Source organism: Typopeltis vanoorti, chromosome 2 (genome assembly GCF_054136105.1).
Source record: "Typopeltis vanoorti isolate ZY-2024b chromosome 2, IOZ_Tvanoo_1.0, whole genome shotgun sequence".
NCBI classification, from domain to species: Eukaryota; Metazoa; Arthropoda; class Arachnida; order Uropygi; family Thelyphonidae; genus Typopeltis; species Typopeltis vanoorti.
Genome location: NC_143550.1, coordinates 181,827,701 through 181,855,417, shown reverse-complemented (window position 1 = coordinate 181,855,417; position 27,717 = coordinate 181,827,701). Strand labels below are relative to the sequence as shown.

Below are 27,717 nucleotides of genomic sequence, written 5' to 3'. Positions count from 1 at the left end.
TTGCATGTGTTGAATCCTTTCCTAATTTTGGGATGGCAATGACAACTGACCTATGCCAAGAATCCAGAAACTTTTCCTCTGCAAGTATTCTACTGTATACTAAGAGAAGGAGGTCTATAGAAAATGATGGTAGATGTTTCATTATTTCATAATGGATTCAAGGGGAATAGGAAGGTACTGTTCAGATTCTTGTAAAATTTTCTACCAAAGTGTATGCAACAGTTTTCAGATCAGCAACAACAACAACACATTCATTATGATCTAAGGCAGTGCTTCCCAAACTTCAGGATGCCAAGGCCCACTTTGGAAAAATTAAAATCTTTCACGGCCCCCCTCGAAAAAATATCGTAATATAGACATATATTATTATAATATTTATTGTATTTATATTCAATACAAAACATACACAGCAAATATTGCAAAAATCAAATGCAAATATTACATTTTTAGCATCTTACATACACATTTGACATGGAACATTATCTCATATTTTTATATAGATAGATATATTGTTATTGTACATTTGCAGTACAAGCACATGAAACGTAAAATGATTAGTAATAAAGAAAGAATTAAAAACATAAAAGAAGTTCAATAACAATTTAATGTGATGGGTGTGTTTCAATACTGCTACACAAAAAATCAATATTTGGTGAAATATTGAATATTTGAAACTGCAATTCTTAGATTTCTGCTTTGAAATGAATCTTATATGAATAAGCATATATTTACTAATATTCATTAAGCGCCGAAATACGCATGAAGCAAAATTTGTGAACCCGAACAAATGTGTGATTTTTTTCCATTAAAATATAAAAAATAACAAAAAAGAAATAATAAATAAAAATTAAATATGTTTCTTTTAAGATTAAAAAAATCTACTTGGTCTTAAAACATTTTAAATTTGTTTTCATTATTTCCCCCCCCCCTCAACAAAACCTGTCCCCAAGGGGGCCGCGGCCCACAGTTTGGGAAGCGCTGATCTAAGATAGACAAAAGTACAGTTTTTGCACTTGTTTGATTATTTGAGGAGGTAAACTCGATCCATTTTTATATATACTGAGTACCTCCAGTTCATCTACCTCAATGCTTACATCAGTCTTTGTCACCTCAATAACTGCAAAGTCACCAACTGGATAATATACCCTTGCAAAGTGATCACTTAGCAACTGAACTATTTCTTCTACCTCTGTCACTTTCCTACCATGAGCATTAATTAAGTTATCTTTCTATAATCATTCTTTCTCTTACTTGCTACACAGCAAAAAAACTCTTTTGGACTTAATTTGGCCTGCTCAGTTAATTTTCTCTCGAAATCAGATTAAATCAGAGTTAATTTTCTCTCGATATCCCAGAATCCATGGCTTGGAGCCATTGGTCAATTAGAAGCTGGACAAATGCAGCAAGTTGTTGCTCAAGCATGTTGTGTAGCTCAAAGTGTAATTTCATGACTCTGGAATCAGTTTCTGGAGAAGGAAAATCTTCGAAAATCATCTTCATGTCATTGGTTTATGTGCTCAAAGACCAATGGTTTGCATTCCACTTACTGCAAATCACAAAAGAGCCCAAAGAATTTGGGCACAGGAACAATGCAATTGAACAAATGAGGATTGAGCTCGTTTTTTAGTGACAAGTCCAGGTTCAGTCTGCAACCAGATAACCGATGTATCTTGATATGGCGTGAAAGTGGAAAAAGAAATAATCCACAGTTTGTTCATGAAAGACCCCAACATAAAGGTGGGAGTTTGATGGTATGGGCTGGAATAAGTATAGGTGGCCATACTGATCTCTATTTTATCAGAAACAGTTCCTTAACAGCCCAAAGGTATCGCAATGAGATTTGGCACCTATAGTTTGTCCACATGCTGCTGCAATTGGACGAGAATTCATTTTTATGGATGACAATGCTCGTCCACACCATGCAAATTTGGTACAAGAGTGGTTTGAGGAAGAAGATATTGGACTGGCCTGCTTGTTCGCTGGATTGTAATCCAATCGAACATGCATAGGATGCTTTAGGTAGTTGCGTTTCTGCTTGACTGGTACCACCCACAATCACTTTAAGAGCTCAAAATTTGCTCTCATAGAAGAGTGGGGAAATATCCCACAAGGACTGTTTGATCATCTTATCCGGTCCATGCAATCAAGATGTACTGCTGTTTTGGCTGTTAATGGAGACCATATGCCTATTAAAAATTAACAAAAGTGTTTTGGCTATTCTTGTTAAAATTATTTCACACTAATGTATAATTTGTTAAATTTGTGATAAATATTGATTATTTAAACAATATCTCATCAATTACATCTTATCCATAAGTAAGAAATATTTATTCATGTATAAAGTACCCAATAGTTATAATTATTTGCAGAAATTTATAATTATCCAACAGAAACTAAAATATCCCCTGATCACCTTGTTGTTCATATTCCTTCCACAATGCTCTCTCTCTGTCTCTCTCTCTCTTTTTTTTTTCTTTTTCTTTGCAGCTCCTACTTTATATTGCTAGTCATCCACTTAATCCCTACTCGATTTATCCACCTAACCCTGGGTATGCACTCTGATACTGCCTTGCTAAACCAATCCTTGACTGCTTCCCATGTGCTAATGACATTCATTCCATGTAGTTTCTTATACCATGATGCTGCTCTAAATTGCCAGCTTTCTTGTTGCACATTAAGCCCTTTCTTGAGTGAAATTTCCACATGTTGAGCAATCTCCCAAGACAAGACTGCATGATAAATTTCCCAGATCGGATGGAGAGTTACTATTGCAATTATAGATAGATCTTCTGATACTATCACTAGATCCAATACTCTCAAACCCCCTGGTCCCTTCCATCACGTGCTGTGTCAGGTAATTATCCCTTAGAAATTGTATAAATTCAATTAATATAATTACGGCTATTATAGCCTGTTTTGGTGACTAAGAAGAGTGTCTAGTGTCTGGCGGCCATGGGACTTGGGAATTTTCCCAGAAGCTATACTTAGTATAAATTCCATTTCTATTTTGCCACCTGCCCTTCCTCCTTCCAATCTATATTGTCATAGTTGAAGTCACCTATGATAATTGCTTGGCCTGCATTCATTGTGCTAATCAGCTGATGTATTGTGTACATTTTCTTCTGGACCCCCCAGGTGTACAGCAGTAACAAACAATATATTTTGTCCTATTGGCCTCTATCCCACACAAGTCTCAAATGAACCATTTCCCTCAGCTCCACAATTTTCCTTAACTTCTATTTTTGTTGGTTGAAGTTCTTCAACTATCATTAATAATACCCCCTCCTCCTGCCCTATTTCCTCTATCATCTTTGAAAATACAATATCCATTACATTGTATCCCTGTAACTATATTCATTTTACATACAACACTTCATAAACATAATCAAAGACATTACATTAGAAAAAGATAATTTATTAGTCAGTTTTGACGTCTCTGACCTCTTTACGAATGTCCCAATCAATGACACAATACTTCTTTTGTAGAACAAATTCCCTCCAGATATCATGGCGCTCTTTGCGCATGTATTACGTTCTGGTTATTTTGTTTAGCAAAATGCTTTCTACCTACAAAAAGAAGGCACAGCCATGGGCTCGCCATTATCACCCCCCCCCATGGCTAACTTTTCTATGGAACATTTTGAGCAACATTGTGCTCTAGATTCCTTTCCTTTAAAACCCAAAGTCTGGCTTAGATACGTTGATGATGTTTTCGCGATCTGGTCCCATGGCCACCAGACACTTTCCTTAGTCACCTAAACAAACAACACAAACGCATACAGTTCACAACTGAGATTGAAAAACAGAACACACTTCCGTTTCTAGTTTTGGGACGAATGTCCCAAATCAATGACACAATACTTCTTTTACAGAACAAATTCCCTCCAGATATCATGGTGCTCTTTGCGCATGTATTACGTTCTGGTTATTTTGTTTGGCAAAATGCTTTCTACCTACAAAAAGAAGGCACAGGCATGGGCTTGCCATTATCCCACCTCCCCATTGCTAACTTTTATATGGAGCATTTTGAGCAACATGCTCTACATTCCTCTCCTTTAAAACCCAAAGTGTGGCTTAGATACATTGATGATGTTTTCATGATCTGGTCCCATGGCCGCCAGACACTAGACACTTTCCTTAGTCACCTAAACAAACAACACAAATGCATACAGTTCACAACTGAGATTGAAAAACAGAACACACTTCCGTTTCTAGTTTTGGGACGAATGTCCCAAATCAATGACACAATACTTCTTTTACAGAACAAATTCCCTCCAGATATCATGGTGCTCTTTGCGCATGTATTACATTCTGGTTATTTTGTTTGGCAAAATGCTTTCTACCTACAAAAAGAAGGCACAGCCATGGGCTCGCCATTATCACCCCCCCCCATTGCTAACTTTTCTATGGAACATTTTGAGCAACATTGTGCTCTAGATTCCTTTCCTTTAAAACCCAAAGTCTGGCTTAGATACGTTGATGATGTTTTCGCGATCTGGTCCCATGGCCGCCAGACACTAGACACTTTCCTTAGTCACCTAAACAAACAACACAAACGCATACAGTTCACAACTGAGATTGAAAAACAGAACACACTTCCGTTTCTAGATACACTTGTCACACGTCTTCCTTCTGGCAGTCTTTCCTTGTACCAGAAACCGACACATACTGGCCAATATATACGCATAAACTCCTACCACCACCCAACACAAAAACTAGGTGTCATTAATATTCAAAAAACAGGGCTTTGAAGATCTGCTCCAATGAACAAGCTCTGAAAGATGAATTTAAAGTTATCAGCAATACATTTCTAAAAAAAGACCTCAATAAAAAACAAAGATAAACTAAACTACAATAAAACTATAACCATTCCTTACATTAAAAGGACATCAAATAAATAAACAGAATACTACAAAAATACAACCTCAAAGCCACCTTTAAACTTCCTGCAAAATTAAAAAGCTTACTCAACTCATCCAAAGACCCACTCCCTCCGCTGGCCCACCCTGGAGTATACCGTATTTATTGCACCTGTAATATACCATATATAGAGGAAACAGGATGCACAATTCCTATCAGACAAAAGGAACATAAACGACACATTAAATATAATAACTATGGTGAAGTTGGCCTTTCGGATCATGTCTTGAACACTTTACATAGAATTGACTGAAAAGCACCAGTTGTTTACTTCACACCAAAACATGGTATGAACGCAAATTTACGGAAGCCTGTGAGATTCTTATCAACCACCCCAATCTGAACAATAATGATGGTCTAAAAATCCCAAGCATATGGAAGGCACATATTCTACCCATGGAACCTTTCTCTCTAAGAGTTAACTATAAACAGGACTGTAGGTAATCCAGAATCCTAAATCTAAAATAACAATTGTAATGTTAAAAATAGGACATCGTTGTTACTGAAAAAAAATCTATAAGAAAGAATGTTTTTCTCATGTTATCTTAAATAGAATTTAGCTTTGATGTAGTTTCTAAATAATTAATTTGTAATTTTTTTTTCTCACTAGAGGTCATGCCAGTAGAATAACCGTGATCAAATCATTGTTTCTTTAGCTTACTGTGTGTAATGTAACTCAGCCTTTTATTGTAACCTTGTATATTTGTATATATTCCAGATGATGATCTTAATATGAAAATCGAACCGTCGGGAAATTAAAAGAGTTATTTATAACACAGTTGTAAATCCATAATTTCTAAAATGAATGCTAATCACCGTGCAACACTAGATCCTGTAACTGCATCTTTCTCTGACAACCAGTTTTGGCCAAGTTGAGCTGACCAATGCTAAAAACTCCTCTCCTTTATTTCTGGTAGTATTTCTGGCATGTACATGCATTTCTAGATCCCTTGGGCCCACAGTTTACCTTACATAATATCGTTACCAGTACATTCAAATTCACAACTCAGGAAACTGCACCCAGCTCTTCATAATCATTCCTGCACTCAAACTTATCTATCAAAGAGATGGCTAGACACATGCTTGACTGCTCCACTCCCCCAATATCTCTAGTTTCTCTGGTTTTGCACTTCCAAACTCTCATTGAACAATACTTTCTCCAAGCACCTAACTCCAAAACCATTTAAGTGCAGTCCATGAGGCATATACAGATCCTTACATTCATCAAATTCATATATATGTACACACACACACACACACACACACACACACACACACACACACACACACATGTATCCTCAAGGAAATGTATCAGATATTACAATGCTAAATGAAAGTTTACATTTATTGCTACCTTACTATCAAGAATTTTCTTCCAAATCAGTCTGTTATTTGTCAGGATTTGTCAGAATCTTTCTTGTTACATCAATCCATTTGGATGTTGGTCTTTTTTTACCAGGTAATTTTCCTACCTTCAAACACTTGTTTTGCTAACTTTTCTTTGCCCATTCTCTTTAAGTGAACATACCACATGAAATTTTGTTCACTCTCCCAATTTTTCTCAGAATATTTACATCAGTGATCTCTACTCTTTGATCAACTGATGCAGCAGTCAGATCGAGAAGATAAAACTGGTTTGAACATTATCTAACATACAGCTAGTTCAGTGTTATAACTAATCTTTTTCTTATACCATTTAAATTTACTCAGTTGATTCCCTAACATACCAGTTCAGCTTATTATATTGTCTATTTCAACACTAAACCTAAAATCTTACACTAAAAATTGTGCCTAAAAACAGCTGATATATTTTACTTGTCCTATACATTTCCCATTCAAGATGCAGCTAATATTTTCAATGTTCTTGCCTATTTTCATGAACAGTCTTTTTAAATTGCTGATTTTCAACATCAAATTTTTACAGCAATTATTCAATTTACTTAAAGAATCCTGCAGACTTGTACAGGATTTATTTAAGAGTATATAACACCATCTGCATAAAGTAAAGAGCTAAGATAAAAATGTACAATTCTGATATCAGGTTTAATGGATTAAATGTCATCTTGTATAGATGATGAATAACAGTGGAGTTAGTGTGCATTCTTGTATCACACATGATTTCAAAATCAAACCATCTTCCTTTGTACCTTCTTCAATTTTGACTGACAACTCAAATATACTTGACATAATGTCCCATTTATACCATATAATTATAGCATTTTAAATAGTTTTTCCTTTGGCACCTTGTCATAATACTTTCTAGAAGTACAAAACTTAAATCAGGTACTTATTACATTCCCATGATTCTTAATTATTTGTCTTAAAGTGAAAATCTGATACTGACAACCTCTATTTGGCCTGAACTGAGTTCGTTCTTCATCAATCTTCCCTTCACAATTTATCTTTACCTTTTCTCAAATATGTTCATAATCCTACCAGGAACACTAAGTAAGGAAATTCCTCCCAATTCTCATATTAAGTTTTATTTCCCTTTCTCTAGTTGGGTCCTATGAGAGCTCTACTCTAATGCTCTAGAACTCGACTCTCTTACTATGCCTTCTGAATTATGCAGTGCAGTCACTTTAAAACTTTTATACCTCCATATATGGGCATTTCTCAAATATCATTGTTCCAACTGTGAAAGAAAAATATCATCTATCCGACTACTTTTAAAATTGTTAAATAAAAAATGACAGAACAGTTGTAAATAATATTCAGGAATATCAATACCTGAGGTAGCAAAAGCCATCAAAAACCTAAATGATACTTCAGAATGAATTCCTCTTGAATATATCTACTACTGTTCTGTTATTTTTCATTTAACAATCTTTCAAAGTAGCTACTCCAAATATCTAGGAAATCTTTGTCTTCAGTTTTCATGCTATATTTATCATATGATTTCTTTTTTTATAAATCTTTCACCATTTGTTCATCTTCATCCCGATCATATCTCACTTACTATGCTAAAAACTTGTGCTCCTGAATTATCACTTATCCTATGATATCTTTTCGATCTATCATGCACATGGCAATAAGCTCACACTCAGCCCATTCCAGAAAAGTCAGCCAACAAATTACTGTCCAGCTGATCTTACCTCTGCTCTTTCAAACAGTATGAACTGAAGGTCAACAGCCAACCTCTGCGCCACCTGGATGCCCACCAGCAATATAGATTCTGCCACTCTCGATCCACAGCTGATCTCCAAAGCCTTTGTCACTCACCTCTGAACTCAAGTCATAAAAAAATTTGGAGAAACTCATATAGTTGCTCATGATATTTTTAAGATCTTTGATAAGGTTTGGCACAGAAGCCTGCTCAGCAAACTACCATTATATGGCCTGCCTTCTGCAACTGGGTTACCAGCTTTCTTTCTGGTCGCTCACAACGAGTCATGGTGGATGGTTTCCTTTTCTCTCATTTTCCCCCATCAATGCACAAGTACCCCAGGGCTCTGTTTTTTTCATCCACTTTCTTCCTCCTGTATATAAATTATCTGGTCTCAATGACTTCTAATCCTATTTATGACTTTGCCAATGACAGTGCAATCTATTCCTCTTTTTCATTTGACAACCAGTGTAGAGCCCAACCATTGAAAACCTTAAGATTATCATATCCAATGTCCTCAAACTCAGATTATATTTCAATCAAATGAGGCAAACTTAAAGAATGCAGTAATACCAAAACCAAGTCCTGTCTAATCTCTTACAAGAAAGATCTCACAATAACTTTCAATAATACATAGATATTCAACCACGATCAGATTTTTCTTCTTGGAAAAACCTACCTCTCCACCCTTTCCAGGCATAAACACATCCTATCCATATACACCCTCTATCCAAAAAGAAACCGAACTTTTGACAGTTTTGAAAATAAAACACAGGCCAATTATAATTATTCAAATCATTTATTTCAATCAATATAATCTCCTTCAGCTTCGATACAGTGTTTGGCACGGTCAATTAATTCGTTAAATGAGTTTTTTTTTATATCGGTTTTTGGGATACTGTTGAGAGTCGTGGTTACTGCAGCTTGAACATTTTCAATAGTGTCATATCACTTTCCTTTCATCAGCAAATGAAGTCGGGGGAAGAGAAAGAAGTCACAGGGTGCTAAATCAGGTGAATACGGTGAATGATCCAACACACAAACTTGGTTTTTGCTCAAAATTTGTCTCACAATGTTCGAACGATGAGATGGTGCATTATCGTGCAAAAGTGACCAGCTGCCTGCATCACGATATTCATGCCATATGCGACGAATTCTCGCTATCAATCACTTCAAAACTTTGAGATAAAACTCACCATTGACTGCTTGGCCAGGCGGAACTAATTCTTTGTGGATAATGCCCTTGGAATTGTAAAAACAAATCAGCATTGTCTTTACTTTTGACTTCTCCAAGCGACTTTTTTTTCGGATCTCCCTCTTCTGGTGGTCTCCACTCAGCACTCTGTTTCAGGCTCATACTCAAAAACACCACATTTCGTCACCAGTAATGATCGTTTAAAGGAAGTAGGAGTCCTTCCGAGCAGTTTTAATGAGGTCCTTGCAGTGTTCAATTCAATACATTTTTTGGTTGTCGGTCAACTTGTGGAGAACAAATCACGAATTCAATTTATGAAGGCCCCAAACTCTCGGTCAAAATGTTGTGCACAGTTGATTTTGGAATCCCCAATTCATCTTCAATCAATCTCATGGACGATTTTGGGTTTTCTTTGATGAAATCATGCACTTTTTGGATGTTGACTTCGCTCAGTCCAGTTTTTGGACAGCCTGGCTTTTCATCGTCCCCAAATGGCTCATGACCACTTTTAAATCGCTTAAACCACTCGTAAACTTGAGTATGGGATAAGCATTCATCACAGTATACTTTTTGAAGCATTTGATGCGTTTTGGTAAAACGTTTACCAAGTTTAACACAAAAGTCAATCGCAGCTCTCTATTTGAAACTCATTTTCCGACCGTTCGTCAAAATACACCGTTACTTTTGGCACTATAACTCGGCTTCTAATGAAACAAATGTATAAACAGTTGATACAACACTAATGAAGATTGCTGCTTTTGACAACAAAATGATACGACAGTTAGCGCCACTAGTTTCTTCTATTTTTGAAAAGTTTGGTTTCTTTTTGGACAGAGGATGTATTTTGAAGCTGCCAAAAAACTGTGTACTTTTCCACTCAAGATACTAATCTTCACCTGTAGAGCTGCTAACTCTGTATAAATTCCAAATCTGTCCAACCACATGGCATGCTACTCGCATGTTTCGGGGCAGTACCCCAAAATCCTCCCCCTAAGACTACCTGATTTTATCCAGAAGAGGAAAATCTAGTTAAATGATTCCAATCTCTCTCTCTCTCTCTCTCCCTCACACACACAATGATCCTCTCCAATCCCTCCTGCACAGTCTTTATACAAAGCAAAACCTCCTCTCTGGACAGACCTTTCTCAGAACAAGAAAAGATGTGAACAACATGCATCAACAAATTAGCATGATGGGTGCAGGTCGAATAATTATTATGAGAGACTTCAACTACAGGAACATAGAATAGAAGGAGGAAAGATCATGCAATGGGAAGAAAATGAAGAATAGGTCAAAAAGAAACATGACAGAATTTTTTTACTTTGTGGTGAGTAAAATAATGAATCATGCAGTCTTGACTTGGGAGGTTACCAAACATGGAATTTTCAGTTAAGATAGGATATGTGAAACTACAAGATAAGTGAATATGACAAGCTTAGAAGGAAGCTTTATGCAATGCTTTAAGCTGCCTCCCATGCACTACTAACATCCTTGCAGATTTTCATGTCATGAATAGGAATCTGCAAGGGTAGAATGTTAGTAATGCATGGACATGGTCAATGGGTGTTTGGAAAAAGCAATAACAGACTGTATACCAAAGGTAAGGAGGATAAGTCACATAGGAATTAGGTAGAGAATAGAATCATTTTCAATAATAGATAACCAGGTTTCAACACATATGTTTTTTCTATTTATACTAGATGTATACAAGTTAAAAGCTGGCTATGTATTATGGAAGCAAATCCACTCATAGCGAACCACATACAAATAGAATCATTGAGCAGATGCTGGAAAAAAAAAAAATTGTGGAGTATATAGAGAAAAATAGTGATTAGTAAGCTTAGGAATGGCATGAAGCATAATGGCAATCAGCATAGCAAGGAAAGCAAAATCAGATTATGGCAATCAGGCCAAAGGAAACCCAAATAGTTCTTATGTTGTATGGCAAGTAAAAAAAAAATAAACTTAATGATTTTATTCTACAGTCATCTAAACCATAACTACTATTCCTTTCAGAACCCCAACTGACAAGCCACTGCCCACCTCAACTGCCCAAACTACACATTACACAGTTCTTTCTGCCATAAGGATGACACTTGTGCATTTGTCAAAACCAACATACCATGCCAGAGACTGCAAATCCTTGAGTCCCCAATTGTTTGATCTGCTTTGGCTCAAAATTCTTCTACCAAATAAGTCCCCAATTGTTTGATCTGCTTTGGCTCAAAATTCTTCTACCAAATCGACCTGTCCTTTTCATAGATCCCTTTATCACTCTCCAAATTCCGTAAACCACTCTGACCTCTTCAATTATTTTTCTCTAAAGTTCAACTTTCTGCAGTCAAAATACAATAGTGAGGTCATCCTTCTTGGGGACCTCAATGTCCATGGATCCTCTTCTCAACTTTTGCCAATCAAGCAGACAGGGATGCTAAGGTATTTGCCATCAGCAATGACCATTTTAGATCAACAATCTTCCTACCAAAATACCTGACAACTCCCTACAATTTGTCAACATACTTGACTTCTTCCTAACAAGCTCCTCTTCCAGGCATACTGTAATTGTTTCTCTTATTGGTAACTCAAACCACAACCTCATATGTCTCTTTTGCCACAGAACAACCTTCACCCACACAGGGGTCCACTCACCAAACTGCCATCCTATGGTCTACCTTCCTCATTCTGCAATTGGATCACTAACTTTCTCACTAGTCGCTCATTTCGTGTCATGGTGAACGGTTTACTCTCCTAAGATTTCCCCACCAATGTAGGAGCACCCCAGAGTTCTGCTCTTTCACCCATTGTCTTCCTCTTGTACATAAATGAACTGTTCTCGCAGACTTCCAATCTTATCCATAACTTTGCTGATGAGAGTACAATCCATTCCTCCTTTTCAGTCGACAAACCTTCTAGTGCTCAAGTATTAGAATCCTTGAGATCTACCACAACAAGGACCTGACTCCGATCTCCTAGCTATATTGGAGTGGGGGAAACAACCTTGTAAACTTCAATGCCACCAAAACTGAGTTGTGGTGGCATTGAAGATTTCTGGCACGATCAGATTTCTCTTCTTGGACTGATCTACACCTCCGATCTTTCCTGGCACAACCATATTTCAACTATAGCTTCTGCATCCAAAAAAAACCTTGTTATACTTATTCATACAAGACACTACTTCACACTTTCATAGCTGCTAACTCTATACAAAGCCCAAATCCACCCAGCCACAGAGTATTGCTCTGATAGTGTACAAAAATCCTCTCTAAGATTGCTCGATTCTATCCAGAAGAGGGCAATCTGGATAATTAATGGGCCATCTCTCACATACCCACTTCAATCCCTATCTCACAGATACTTTCATGGACAGTGCACTGCTGAATTGGCCACTATTATTCCTCCACTGACCTCCAAAATCAGTAAAACAAGAACCACTGCTAACCAACATCCTTTTAAAGTCCATCTTGAAACTCACCAAACCAACTTCATTGCCTCTTCTTTCGTTTCATGTACTTCTGTCCTTTGGAACAGCCTTCCTCACTCTGCCTTCCCAAAAGATTATAACCCTCAGCTGTTTAAGCAAAATACAAACAGATTCTTCCTTTTTTCTATTCCTCTTGCTCACACAGCACTAATGTACTATAGGTCTTGTGGCCTTTCGCATGCGTGCGTGTGTGTGTATAAATGTAAGTTTTGTGTTCATCTAAATCATAGGTTCCCAAAGTGGGCGGTACCACCCCCCAAGTGGACGCTGAAGCCTTCTGGGGGGGGGGCTATAGTGGGATCAGAAGCATTTGGGGGCAGTCTAGGGGTCGGTGGCTCTTTATAGAAGAAACTAATAATATATATTTAAAAAATAATTATTTTCGTGATTTTGCGATTAGATAATCATTTAAAATTTAAATATTGCTTTTTAATTCATCTTATGCCCGTCTTACACGATCAATTTTTTTATCAATTTTCTATTTCAATTATTTAATCATTTGAAAAATTACCATGCCAAATAGAAATAGATGTCAATTTTCTATGTGTCAATGAGAAAATAGACGAGTTGCCCCAGTCCTAAAGATACTTCAGGCGTGAACTTTGTTTGCTTACACTTGGATAAAGGATTAAACTAAATATATAATTTAGTTTAGTCTAACCAAGTGGAAAGAACTTCCAACATTGTACTTTATATACTCTGTACACAGAGAGGAGGGAGCTGATCTTTGGTAGAATGGATAAAGGTAGCAAGTTTCCAGTTTTTTTTCTGATGGCTTTTTTTTCTGATGTACCCTGGAGGTAGGGGATGGTGATGGCATTTCTGAAATCCTAATGAAAGGATGGTCGAGGAGGGAAGAGAACTGTTTTTTTTTTTTTTTTTTAATTCAGTAAGCGCTGCAGCCATTGGATAGGAAGATGTGTGTATATATGGTTGAGTCTGCTGAAAAAGAGGTTCCACTGAAACAAAGATTATAGGCCCTATTGGGGCCTATAATCTTTGTTTTAATGATACCATATTAGTTTTAATGATAAAATAGATAAATAGAGTTTTAATGATACCATATTAGTGAGAGGGGTGGTGGTGGGAAAGTTTGTAAATGTATTTTCCTGTGTGAGTGGGTTTTCTATATACAGTGAAAGAGAGGTTACCATTCAAAAGGCAATGCCACTGAGGGATCTAGGAAGGATAAACTGTTGTTATTTTCCTTTCCCATCGTAAACTGAATTCTTGGATACAGACTATGGAGGTGACAGAGGAAGGAGTCTAATGTGTCTGGCCATGAGGCCAAATAGAGAACACATCATCTACATAACCAGATAGAAGGTTTGAAGGGAGCTGAGTCTATGTCTATGCATGTCAAAGAAGACTGAACCCAGATATGTTCTCATTTTGGGAAGCATATCTCATATGTATTAGTATGGCCACACAACAATACAATTTGTTGCATACTTCGCTGACAGGTATTTGAGTGACTATTTCAGTATTAAATTTTGCAAGATGGGGAAAAGTACTCAGTTGGCCTTTCCCACTTTCCAAATGAGCATCCATGTAGGAGAACATGGTTCCTGTGAAGTCAAAGTGCAAATGACAGGAAAATAATTATTTCCATATATGTTCTCTATGGCATCCGACATGAGAAGTGGGATAATGGCAAGGAGAGCAGATTGTAAGATCTATTGCAGAATATGAGCAGGAAGATACATGAAATAAGGTCTTGACTTTATATTAAAAAAGGAGAAAAATGACTGCCGAGCATTTGCTCAATGATATGACATTGTTCATTCACGTGGCACTATCCCACACAGCGTTGTATCCGTTAAAGTCATCAAAGAGAGGTATGGCCTGAGGCAGATGCAATATAAGAATATCAAGTTTGATCTCATTTAACTCATGATAAATATTGGAACATACTGTAATAAGAAATCCCACAGTTAGGCGAATTACTACTGCTTCCAGAGCAGTATTAAGTATGACTACCTACTAGGATAGTAGGTAGTCATACTTCTTCAAAGATAAGGAAATTCACAAAATAACATGGATCTCCCTCAATGGAAAAACAAAAAAAACAGATCGATCACATTGCTATATACAATACTTTCAAGAGGATATTACAAGATGTAAGGGTTAAAAGAGAATGCAACTTCAGACCATTTTCTGCTAACTGCAATAGTTAAATTAAAGCTGGCAAGAAATTCAAAACTAAGAAAGAATAAGAAAATTAAATATAATATTGATAAACTGAAGGAAAAGAAAATAAAAGAGAAATTTACCAATGAACTGTAGATTCTCAGTTTTGGAAGAATCAAATGAAAATGATGAGGAAAATAAGATTGAAGCCAACTAGGAAAAGTGTAAAGCCTTCAATAAAACTGTGCAAGATATTTTAGGAGTGACAAGTCACACAAAGGATGGATTACAGGAAATACATTAAAACTAATTGAAGAAAGGAAGAAGTTAAAAGAGAAAATAAACAGCTGCAAATCAGAAAGATTACGTGGAGAATATCAGAAGCAATACCAAGAAGTACATAAGATGATAGATAAAGTGCTCTGTCAGAAATGACAAGAGAAACTACTATCAACTGTTGGCTGAGGATGATCAGAGAGTGAATGATACCAGAAATCTTGGAGAAGTTTATAAAATTATAAGACAACTTGGAGGAACCTATCAGATGAATGGATGCGGGGTTAAAGATAAAAATAGTCAGCTACTAGCTCAAGAGCAAGAAGTCCAACAAAGATGGAAGGAGTACTTGAATTATTAAATGTTAAACACGACTCTATAAATCCAAATATTGAATCCCCTTTCGAAGAGATACCAAATCAATTCGAATTTCATTTAAACATGGGAGAGATCAAAGTGAAAGAAATCATGAAAGCGATCAAGATCCAAAAGAATAGAAAAGGAAGTGGAAATGATAACATTAGTGCTGAACTGCCCAAAGCTGACCTAAAAACATCAGCAACTATACTGTATAAACTATTTAATATCATATGGGCATCCAAGTACCTGGAAAGAATCACAAACAGTCAAAATTCCAAAAAAAAAGGTGATCTTACAGAATGCACCAATTGGAGAGGAATCAGCCTATTGTTCAGCACCATCAAAGATCTTCACTAGAATCATAATAAATAGAATAAAAAATAGCACTTAGAAAATTCTGAGAATAGAACAAGCAGGTTTTAGAAATGGAAGAAGCACAATGAATCAAATTTTTATTCTTACAAACATAATTGAACAGAGTGTTGAACTAAATTCAACTATGTATCTCAATTTTATTGATTTTGCCAAAGCTTTCGACAGCATAGACAGAGAATGTCTATGGAAAATCTGGAAAATTTATGGATTTCCTGACAAAATAATAAATATTATAAAAGATTTGTATGATGGAAGTAAAGGACAAGTTCTATTAAATGGAACAGCTTCAGAAAGTTTTTACATCAAAGCTGGTGTTAAGCAAGGTTGTGTCATGTCTGGAACACTTTTCATCATTGTCAAAAATTGGATAATGTTGCATACCCTGAAAACTGGAATAAGATGGAACATTGACACCACATTAGAAGATTTGGACTATGCTGACGACATGGTACTACTATAATCTAGATTTGAAGACATGAAAATTAAGACAACAAAGTTAGAGGAAACTGCTAAACAAATAGGCTTACGCATCAATGAGAAGAAAACCAAAATATTAAAAATTAACAATTTAGCACCTCCGTAGCACAATTGGAAGAATGACGTACCGTGCGCCCTTCGATTAGAAAAGGCCTAAGTTCGATTCTCGTCATGACAGGAGGAATCTTTATATGGACTTTTTCAATTGAAGGTGAATTAGCCGATCTCATACGGAGGTAGCAGGGTCTTTTCTCTAAGAAACTCGAGTTTTTCATCCCGCATACAAACAAATCGGCCCTTCAGAACGCACGCAATTTACAAACAAAAAAATACTAGCTGTGGTGTACTAGGTGGTGGTGGTGGTGGTTGCGGCCAGTAGATGGTAGTGATTGGTAGTAGAGGTTTTGTGTAGTAGTGGAGACGGAGAGTTGTACACCAGGTGTCCACCCGCGATGAGTTTTCGGACACCTTGGAGGTGTCACGAATAATAACAGTAAAAAGAATAACCCAATCTTTATAAATGGAAATCAAGTAGAAGTGACAAACACTTTTAATTACCTCAGAGCAACTATCAACACAGAAGGTGGTACCAACGAAGACATTGCAATAAGAATAAAAAAAATCTTCTTACGCATTTTTTTTTATTATTATTATGCGACACCTACAGGGAATCTGAAGGTTCATCAAGGGAGAACACCTACTCTACATGTCTCTGTCTTCACCGCTCAATCCACTAACTACATCAATGCCATCTACCGTCTGCCACGACCACCACTGGTATTTCCACAGACAATCACAAACATCCATGCCCACGGCAGGATTCCACCCTGCAGCCTTTTGGCTGGAGAGTGGATATGATAATCTCTCGGCCGGTTTAAAATATTAAACCCATGGGACTGGTTTAAAACTTTATAGAACTTTACATTTAAAACTTTACAGAAAATTTGGAAATCATCCAATATAAAAACAAACTTAAAGGTGCAAATTTTTAACTCAACTGTTAAATCTGTATTACTTTATGGAAGTGAATCATGGAAATTAACCAAACAACAAGAAAACAAAATAGATGCTTTCTAAACAAAATGGCTTCGCAGAATTCTCAAAATTTACTGGCCAGATAAAATCTCAAATATTGAAATTTACAAGAAAACCAAAACCGAATCCATTACAATAGAGTTAAAGAAATGTAAATGGACATGGATAGGCCATGTATTGAGAATGCCAACATCAGAACACACAAGAATAGCATTGACATGGGTGCCTGATGGTAAAAGGAAGAGGGGAAGACCCATGGCACCAGATGGCAATCAAAGAACGAAACAAACTAGGATGGTCAAGTTGGGAGAGAGCGAGAGAAGCAGCACTGGACCGGAGAGGATGGCACGCTAAACTCGTGGCCTCGTGCACCTTATAGGTGTAAAGAGCAATAAGTAACTTGTGTCAGATGTCTTTTGTTTCTTATTTCTGTTATCAAATGAAGTATCTACAGTATCGATACTTGGTAGGGGCAGGCAATGTACCCTGTTTAAGGATACCCTAACTGCCCCTATACTACTGTGGATACTTACTGTGTATGAAAAATTTTAGGATGAAGGATTCATACTCAAGGCATTTTTTTCTGTTTGGCATCAGAGCTCCCATCCATCATGGAGCCACACATACATAACTTGCTTATACCTATCAGACAGCCAATCTCTAATCTAATGTGCTAATCTACCATCCAACTCCATCTGTTCCGATTATCACCTTGTTATGTGGCAATCTATCAAAGGCCTTTGCAAAATTTAAATATATTACTGTCTATGCATCCCCTTTGTCCAATGCCTATGTCACCTTTGTTATAATAAGTAAGCAGTTTATTAAAATATGATCTCCCTTTAGCAAACCCAAAACCCATGCTGTATGTCAAAGAAAATTCTACTGCTGTCAACCCAGTTCTGAATCCTGGTTCTCACTAGTCTAACACCTTGACCACAATTTTATTATTTTAATTTCTTGAAAAGAAGGACAAACACTAATATCAACCCTCCCTTCCCCTCTGAATCTACCACCGGATGAATAATCACAAGATACATCATAGCTGATGAATTATAAGAAATGGAATAAAAGGTAAGTAATAAAAAGAAGAAAGCAGTAATTCTAGAAATAAATGCTGACTGCACTGAAAAGAAACAGAATTGATATAGTAATGGCAGTAAATAACATCTGCATTCAATGTGGTGAATTCATTTCAGTATGCCTGTTAAGGTACTGCAAACAAAAGGCAAAATTATATCAAAATCTATTAAACAGGGCCCAAACAATGAGCATACCTACATGCGCATGTGTATAGATAGGTTCTCCAGCCTCATACAGTTGTTGATCATTTAGCTCACTTACAGCTGAAAATCTCTATAACTGTTCTTCACATCCCAGTTGGGATTTTACAACAGGTTTTCTTATATTCTTTTGAATGTGGGGAACAGGAATTCTTTTGAACATAGGAATTTTCAACTGAAAGTGAGATAGATAATTAAATCCTGTATGAGGTTGGAGAACACACCCACAATCAATTTTAAACATTATATATCTAAGTTTATAATATCACTTAAAATAACTTTCGTAATAAAATATTTATTATAATGATCCCTTCTAACACATAAAATTATGGTTATATAATTAAAAATCATTAATTAAAACAGCACACCCAAAACATTTGAAATCTCAAATACTGCTTGGCCAAGTAGTGTATATATCAATTACCTTGGACTTAAAAGTTTTTCGGCTTCCTCTTGTGTCATCAATTCTACATCATCTACATCTCCACCTCTGACTCCAGGACTAGAAAACATCTCTGACTATAAAAATAAATTAACTTTAATATCTGAATTGTGAAAGTACATTAAAATGAAGTCTAAATTCTATACGAATCAATCCAAATAAACAAAAAGCAGTGAAATAGATTATAATTACTTTATAACTGAATGAAAAATAAAATGAATATATATAAAAAAATCTGATGTTGTCATATAGGAGTACACTATCAATTTACTGGTTTATTGCATGGAAAAGCAGAAAACATTAGTTTACTTACACAAAGCTTGGGAAAAATGTGCATTATTTAGCAACATAAATACGGTTATATCCCAACTTACGCTACCCTGACTTATGTGAATCCGGAGTTATGCAGTTTCTTATATGTACGTCTGTTAAAGTTAAAGAGTGTCTGTTAAAGAGTTTTGGAAATAGTCTAATGTTTTAGATGCTGTAAGGATTATAAAACAACATCAATAAACAAGAAGAAAGAAAGAAAAAACCAAGATAACTCAAGAGGTAATCAACCTTATTGATGAAAGAAGAACATGGAAAAGAGGAGCAAATGAAGAAGAAAGCTTACGATATAAAACTTTGGATAAAATAATCAAACAGTTATGTAAAAGATTGAAAGAAAACTGGATAAATAGGCAGTGCACTGGGATAGAAGAATTACAAAATAGGAACAAACCAGAGAAGCATTCCTGAAAGTGAAAGAACTTAATGGAAAAGCAAAATGTTAACAGTCTAATAACATCAAGGACAAAGATGGAAACATACTCCTTGATAAGGAAAAGATAAATGGATGGGTGGAGTGCTTATCAGACCTCTATGATAATGATAACATGTTAGATGATTCACGACACCTTAAGTTAAACATAACAACAGATACCACTCTACCCACAAGAAAGGAGATAGAACATGCAATCAAGAATCTTCCTAATAATAAATCTCCTGGGTGTGATAATATTCCAGCTGAGCTGTTGAAAGCTTTGACTGACAATAATAACAACTATTTAGTGGAATCCATTCAGGACATCTATAAAACAATACAATTACCTGATGTTTTTACAACATCTATCTGCATACCAATTCCAAAGAAACATAATGCACAAAATTGCAAGGATTACAGAACTGTGAGCCTAATATCCCATGCATCTAAAATTATTTTAACCATTGTTAACAAATTGAAAGAGCCATAAGTGTGAATTGAGTGAACAACAGAAAGGCTTCAGAAGAGGGAACCATTAATGCTATCCTGGAACTAAAAATACTAATAGAAAGATCACCTGAAAGAAATAGGAACATTTACATATGCTTCATAGACTTTCAGAAGGCTTTTGACTGGGTAAAACATAATAAAATGTTCAATATATTAGATAAATTAGACATAGAAGATCATGTATTTAAGATTATAAAAATGATTTACACCAAACAGAAAATGCAGCTGTTTAACAATGAGACTTCTGTAGTGAAAATAAAAAGAGGAGTTAGATAAGGTTGTATCCTTTCACCAAATCTATTTAATATCTATAGTGAGACTGTGATGAAAAAGATTGAAAAACAAAAAACAGGAATTAGTATCAATGGCATAAAATACAACAACCTTAGATATGCTGATGATACCATTCTATTAGCAGAAAACAGAAACAAATTAATCAAATTACTGCAGCTACTAATTGAAGAAGGTAAAGAATTTGGATTAGATATAAATGCAAAAAAGACCAAATTTATGAAAATCTCAAAAGAAAGCAGATCTGAGCCAGAAATATTCGTAAACAATATGAAAATTGAACATACAACAGAATACAAATATTTAGGCACCTACTTTACTGCAGATGGAAAGCAAGATAAAGAAATAAAAATAAGAACAGCCATAGCTAAAGATACATTCTGGAAAAATAAAGATCTGCTCAGAAGTTCTGTGAGTATCGAGACAAAGAAAAGAATGATAAGAACATTAGTGTGGCCAATTTTCACATATGGAAGTGAGACCTGGATATTCAAGAAGAGAGTAAGCAACAGATAATGGCCTTTGAAATGTGGTGCTATATGAGAGCTCTGAAAATCCCATGGACAGAACATGTGACAAATACAGATGTCCTACAGAGAATGCAAACACAGAGATCTTTATTACAGAACATGATCCAGAGAAAGATTAGATTGGCAGGACATGTCTGAGAGGTTCAGCAGGGCAGAGGATACTAACAGTTTTAGAAGGAAAAATTATGGGAAAAGGATCAAGAGGCAAAAAACGATGGACATGGCTTGAAGATATAAGATCATGGACAGGATACATAGCTATGCAGAAACAAAAAGGAAAGCCAACAGAGAGAACTGGAAGGACATGGTACTGCACCCTCTCACTGAGGAAGCTACATAAAGAAGAAGGAAGGATTATCGGAGATTCTTGGGGTGAAATTTCCAAAAAACTTTGAATGGTGTCTGGAAAAAACTTTGTCCGTCCTTTTTTAAATGTGAAACGGAAATGTTGCCAGAAAATGATCGAGTTGCTGAGGCAATAGAAGTTGTCAACCTCAAAGTTCGTTATTATTTTCTTAAAGTTCAATATTAAGAAGACACAACACAACTTGTCTGGAATTATCAGTAATGCTCCACCTCCTTCTTTTCTGTCTTTTCGAAAAATGCCATAACCATCACATTCTATTCCAGTGAGTATGTCATCTTCCATTAACAATACCTCACTAACAGTGATTTGTGGACTGGCTAAGTGTATCAAGGCTAAATTCTGCACCCTTATTCCTAATATGCCTTACAATGATGTATAAGCACAGTAGTTTTCTGCTGGTCTCTCTTTCCTTCTCACAATTCCTTCCATCATTCAACTCTATTGACTTCTGCTTCCATCGAGGAAGATAAGAATCCTTGTATTCCTATCTTGTACATTATTTCACCCCAATCCTGGTATCTTACACTCACAGCCCCACCATCTAGTTTCTGTTTTGCTGACTGGCTATACATTCTTTCCTTCTCATCAACAATCTATTCAGCTTCACACCACCACTCTCACTCAAATGTAGACCATCTGAAGCAAACAGCTCTCTCTTACCTTTAAACCAATAGATTGAACAAGTAATCAAAAACCTGGAAATGATACAATTTGAAAATAGCAATTTGTAATAAGATTAAATCAAACAGATTTTTTATACTTTTTCCACACATGGGAGGTTGAAGGATAAGCACAGTACCATGTGTGGGGTGCAGATGAGGACTAAGAATCTTATTGATGTTTTCTTTAAGAGTTGCAGGTTGTGGTTTTATGGGAATACTTCATGAGGAAGGCTTTCCAGAGGTCAATGGTGCAGATTTGCAAACTTAAGTCCTCTCTTCCTGCACATTCTGACTATCATGCCTCTACTATTTTAACTTGGCCATACACTCACAATTCTCTCTCTCTCTCTCTCTCACTCTAGCAGTCCTCACAAATCCCATGCTACCTCATTCACACATTCAAGTCCTCTGCATTTCCTCTCCTCTCCACAGCCTCAGTCACTCTCTCTCTCTATCGTTGCTTCTCTGAGACATACTTTTGACACCTGCTCCATTTTCATATTTTCACAAACAAGCAGGAATTATACTACTTTCCACCATTTCACTGCAATCATTCATCTTCGATTTGTCAGCCATTGGCATCTTCCTTCTTGCATCTCCAACTACCAAACTCCTTTCAAAATATCCTATCTCACTCTGCCCATGCCTTAATTCTTTCCTCAACTTTACTCATTTTCTCTTTATGGACAGAATACTGCTGGTCAGATCCATTGTTCATCTACCCTTAAAGACAATGCCCCTCTCATAATAGGATTAACTGCTACAGTAAGGGCTACCCCCCCCCACACACACACGGTTGCCACTCGGAGGTATAAAGGTCACAAGGAACAATTCTCTGAAGTCTAATTCAATGGAAGCATCACTTCTAGGAGCAAGCAGCAAAACTGTAAGTACATTCTCTTAAACTTTGTACATTAGAAAACTTAACAATTCAATAGGAAAGTTATTATACTACAACTTTGATTAGCACTAAGATGACAGAACAAATTAGCATTTGAAAAATCCCTCGATTTGCTGCATAACACTGACAAAGTAAGCAGTAATTTAAGAAATGATTTAAAAAAGGACACACTAACTGCAGTGAGCAACTAACGAAGATATTCAATAAAATGAACAATGAAACAGAAGTATCAAAAGAACTACAGTCTAGTATAAACAAGCAGGAACAAGCTAACTTACTGATAACAAACCTTGCTATAAATTAATAGTGAAACTGATAGCTTAACTAAACAGCGAAGAAACCAAAAATATCATGAAAGAAAAAACAGACCCAAGAAAAATCAAAATCAGAATTGCAAAATTGAAAAGTATTAATAACGGAGGAGTCTTAACTGAATCCAAAGAAAAGACCGACATAGACTTGCTACATAACAAAATCTATAAGGAATGCAAAGGCATGTTAGTAGAAAATCCCAGTAAAAAACATTTGACAAGGCTAATTACAATGGAATATATGATAGTCCCAGCAAAATCAATACAAACAATGCAATTGACTTAATACACATGCAGAACGAAGAACTCTTCAGTGGTGATACAAAGATGATAATGAAATTCATCAGACAAATAAAAAAAAACACACAAGAGATATGTAATTATTGAAGTCAATCCAATGGTGACTAAATTGCTGAAAACTGGTATTAAAATGGTGTAGAGAATTTGCCATTGCACAGACTATATAAGTGTTCTGAGATGCTTTAAGTGCAATAAGTTCCACCATCATACATGACTGTTGAGATAAAATGACTGTCCGTTCAAGATGAACTTTATAAATTGCCAAAATCAAAAACGACTGCAAACACATGGCACTAAGCACAGACTACGCAACATACAAATACTACAGACAGCTCAAAATTCAAAACATAGATCACGGAAAGCAACAAAGTTAGCAGAAACAGCATTAATCTAACAATAGCAAATGACGCTATTTTACCTCGGGTTTCTGAATGGAGATGTGCAGAAGAGGAAAGCTGTTCTGATCATCGCATATTAAGTTTCATCATTAGTAACAAAAATTTAAATGGAATACACAAGACAAACCATCGCATTAACATCAAGTACTTCACCAACAAATCCAATCTAGACATATTTATAAAAGCATTAAAAAGAGAATTTGCATGCCTAATCTTGAGTATCACTTTAATGGGATCAGTGAACAACAGCTCAGCCTGGACAAGAACCTAGCCATCTGGATATCAGCACAAGTTGACACAGACTTGCTTGCTTCTGCACTTTCATCAGGTGTGAAAAAATCCAGTGACCAAACACTTAGAACAACCAAGAAGCTAGACATCGATGGAAGAAAATCAGTACCTTGGTGGAATGATGCACTAACAGTCCTAAGAAAATGTATAAACATACTCAGAAGACTATATCAAAGAACATACAATAATCAAGATTTAAGACAGAGTAGAAGACAAAACTACTACAAAGCCAAATACAGCTATCAGTCCAAAATTACAAACTCGAAAACAGAATCATAGAAAAAATTCTGCAATGTTTCAACTGTATCGAATCCTTCCAACTGTACATATAAATTAGCAGCAAGCAAGAATAAGGCAACACCTACATTATCTATCAAGAAAACAGATGGCTCCTACACTAAGAAGTTAGCAAACTGCAGCTATTATGATAAACAAGCTTATTCCCAAGGATGATGATGAAATCCACAAAAACTTACAAAGAATGGAAAGAGACAGACACTCCTAACAATAATTTATTTACAACTAATGAAATTGAGTTAATATTAAGATCAATGGATCCAAAAAAAAACTCCAGGAGAGGACGGAATAACCAGCAATATTATTATTATTATTATTCAGGCCTCCAAGGAGTCAAAAGAATCATCGAGGGAGGTCCTTCCTAAGACATAAATTCTGTCAAGACTCATCGAGGGGAGGTTCCCCCCCCCCCCCTGAGAAACACAAAGTCTATCATACCACTCTTTAAACTCACTGACCGTTCTCGCTCCCACCACTCCATCAGGCAATGCATTCCACGGCTCAACCACCCTCCACACAAAGAAACCACTCCTTACCCTCTTGCTCACAGTTTCCTTTCGTAACTTCCAGGGATGGCCTCTTGTCATCACTCCTTCCCGCTGTTCAACCAAGCGAAAGAACTCCCCAGTGTCAACCCTGTAACCACCTCTCAACAGTTTAAAAGTCTCAATCATATCACTTCTCCTTCTTCTATCCACCAAACTCTGCAGTCCACATTCTCTCAGCCGATCCTCATAACTATCCTTGAACAGTCCTGAAACCATCTTTGTCATCCGTCTTTATATCCTTTCCACAGTTAATTTATCCCCTTCATATCCTGGGGACCAAATCTGAGAACAATAGTCCAAGTGTGGTCTGATCAGAGACTTATACAACGGAATGATAACCCTCTTATCTATGCAGGTCAGTGTCCTTCTCATAATAGCAGCAATCCTCTGTGTTACCTTCACCACCTTTGCAATATGTCCCCTAAACTTCAGGTTTCTATCAATCATCAACCCCAGATCTCTTGTCTCCCCTACTTCCTCCAGTATAACTCCTCCTGAATAAATTTATATGGAATAAGAGAGAAATTAGTCAAAACACTAAAAATAGCTATATACAAGACAGTGTTCAAGTCAATTTTAACTTATGGATATGAGAGTTGGATTAGAAATAAAACACTTAACGAAAGACTATAGACCGCAGCTATAAGAGTCCTGAGAAGGATTCGGAAAGTGAACAGATGGCATCAATGGCAATATCATATTAAAAACAAAGATATGATTCCTGACATGTACCCCTTGAGGGTACATGTCAGGAATTTGATGATTATAAAAAATGGTGTTTTTATGGTTGAGATACTAGGTACCTGGTTAATTAAGATTCGGATAATACAGAGTTCACTGTATGGTCACAGTAGTATCAAATGGTTAAACTTATTATTATTACTAAACAAGACTTCATGGAGTCAAAGACTCGTCTGGGAGGTCCTTTTATCACACACACATCTCATCATACCGTGTCGTAAACACACTCAAACTCCTTGCAGACACCACACTCTGTGGCAAGGCATTCCAATCATTCACAACTCTGCACGAAAAAAACCTGCCTCTCACTCCCCTACTCACACCCTCTTTATACAGTTTCCAGGGATGACCTCTGATTCTCCCCTGATCTCCCACTATTCTCTGTAGAACTTCTCCACCATTGATCTTATAATAACCCCTTACCAACTTGTAGGTCTCTATCATATCTCCCCTCTTCCTTCTCTCCACTAGACTCTGCAAATTACATCTTATCAATCTATCCTCATACTCAACATTCCAGAGGTCAGAAACTACCTTAGCCAGTCGCCTTTGGACCCTTTCCAACATCTCTTCATCCTTCTGAAAACCCGGTGACCAAATCTGGGCACAATAGTCCATGTGTGGCCTAATCAGAGCCTTATACAATGGAACAAGAATCTCCCTACTTCTACACGTCAGTGTCCTCCGTATCATTTCCAGAAGTCTTTGTGTTGTCTTCACAATTTTGGCAATGTGCCACCTAAATTTTAGATCCTTATCCACTATCACCCCCAGATCTCTTATTTCCTCTACTTCCAACAATATATTCTCACCAAGCATAAATTCTGCATCCCATCTTTGTTTTCCAAATTTTAAAACCTTACATTTTGCAACATTGAACTCACATCCCCATTTTCTTGCCCAATCACTCAATTTATTCAAGTCTTCTTGCAAGGCCACAACATCTTCACTACTCTTTATGGTTCGTCCCAACTTTGCATCATCTGCAAACAACTGAATATCTCCATCCAAATCTTCACCAATATCATTAATATACAAGTTAAATAGTAATGGCCCTAAAACAGACTCCTGATGCACTCCACTAGTGACTTTCCTTTTCCTGGATATCGCACCCCCATACTCAACTTGTTGATACCTATCAGATAGCCAGTCTCCAATCCAATGCACTAATCTAATATCCAACTCCATCTGCTCTAGTTTGACTGCCAACTTATCATGAGGTACTCTATCAAAAGCTTTTGCAAAATCCAAGTATATTACTGTGTATCCTTCTCCTCTGTCCAAGGAAGCAGTCACTTTATTGTAATAAGTAAGTAGATTACTAAAACATGACCTCCCTTTAGCAAATCCATGCTGTCCATCAAAGATTATACCATTGTTGTCAACCCAACTCTGGATCCTAGTTCTCACAAGCTTCTCCAACAACTTAACCACAACACTTGACACAGAGATAGGCCTATAGTTTGATGCTTGAGTTCGATCACCTCCTTTATGAAGTGGCACAATCTTGCCCTCCTTCCACTCTTTAGGAACTTGACCAAGTGCAAGACTCGTATTAAAAAAATATGTCAAGGCAGGTGTCAACTCTCTGGCACATTCCTTCAGAATACGTGGCGATACATTATCAAGTCCCACAGCCTTATTAATATCTAGTTTACTCAACTCCCCATACACCTCTTGCTCACTTATAGTCAGTCTCTCCTCATCAACTGCTCTCAATCTCACCATGAAGTCACATTCACAAG

The 27,717-nt window shown here is 36.5% G+C and overlaps 1 protein-coding gene across 1 annotated transcript in view; it reads right to left on the bottom strand.

Annotated features, from left to right (window-relative positions):
- The window catches only part of LOC150109710 (uncharacterized), a 493,008-nt gene that overhangs the window by 329,654 nt on the left and 135,637 nt on the right, over positions 1-27,717 (bottom strand). Inside the window, exon 6 of the mRNA XM_090403026.1 lies at positions 19,063-19,157. Within this exon, the coding sequence (XP_090259152.1) occupies positions 19,063-19,157 (95 nt within the window). The remainder of the gene's footprint in view (positions 1-19,062; positions 19,158-27,717) is intronic.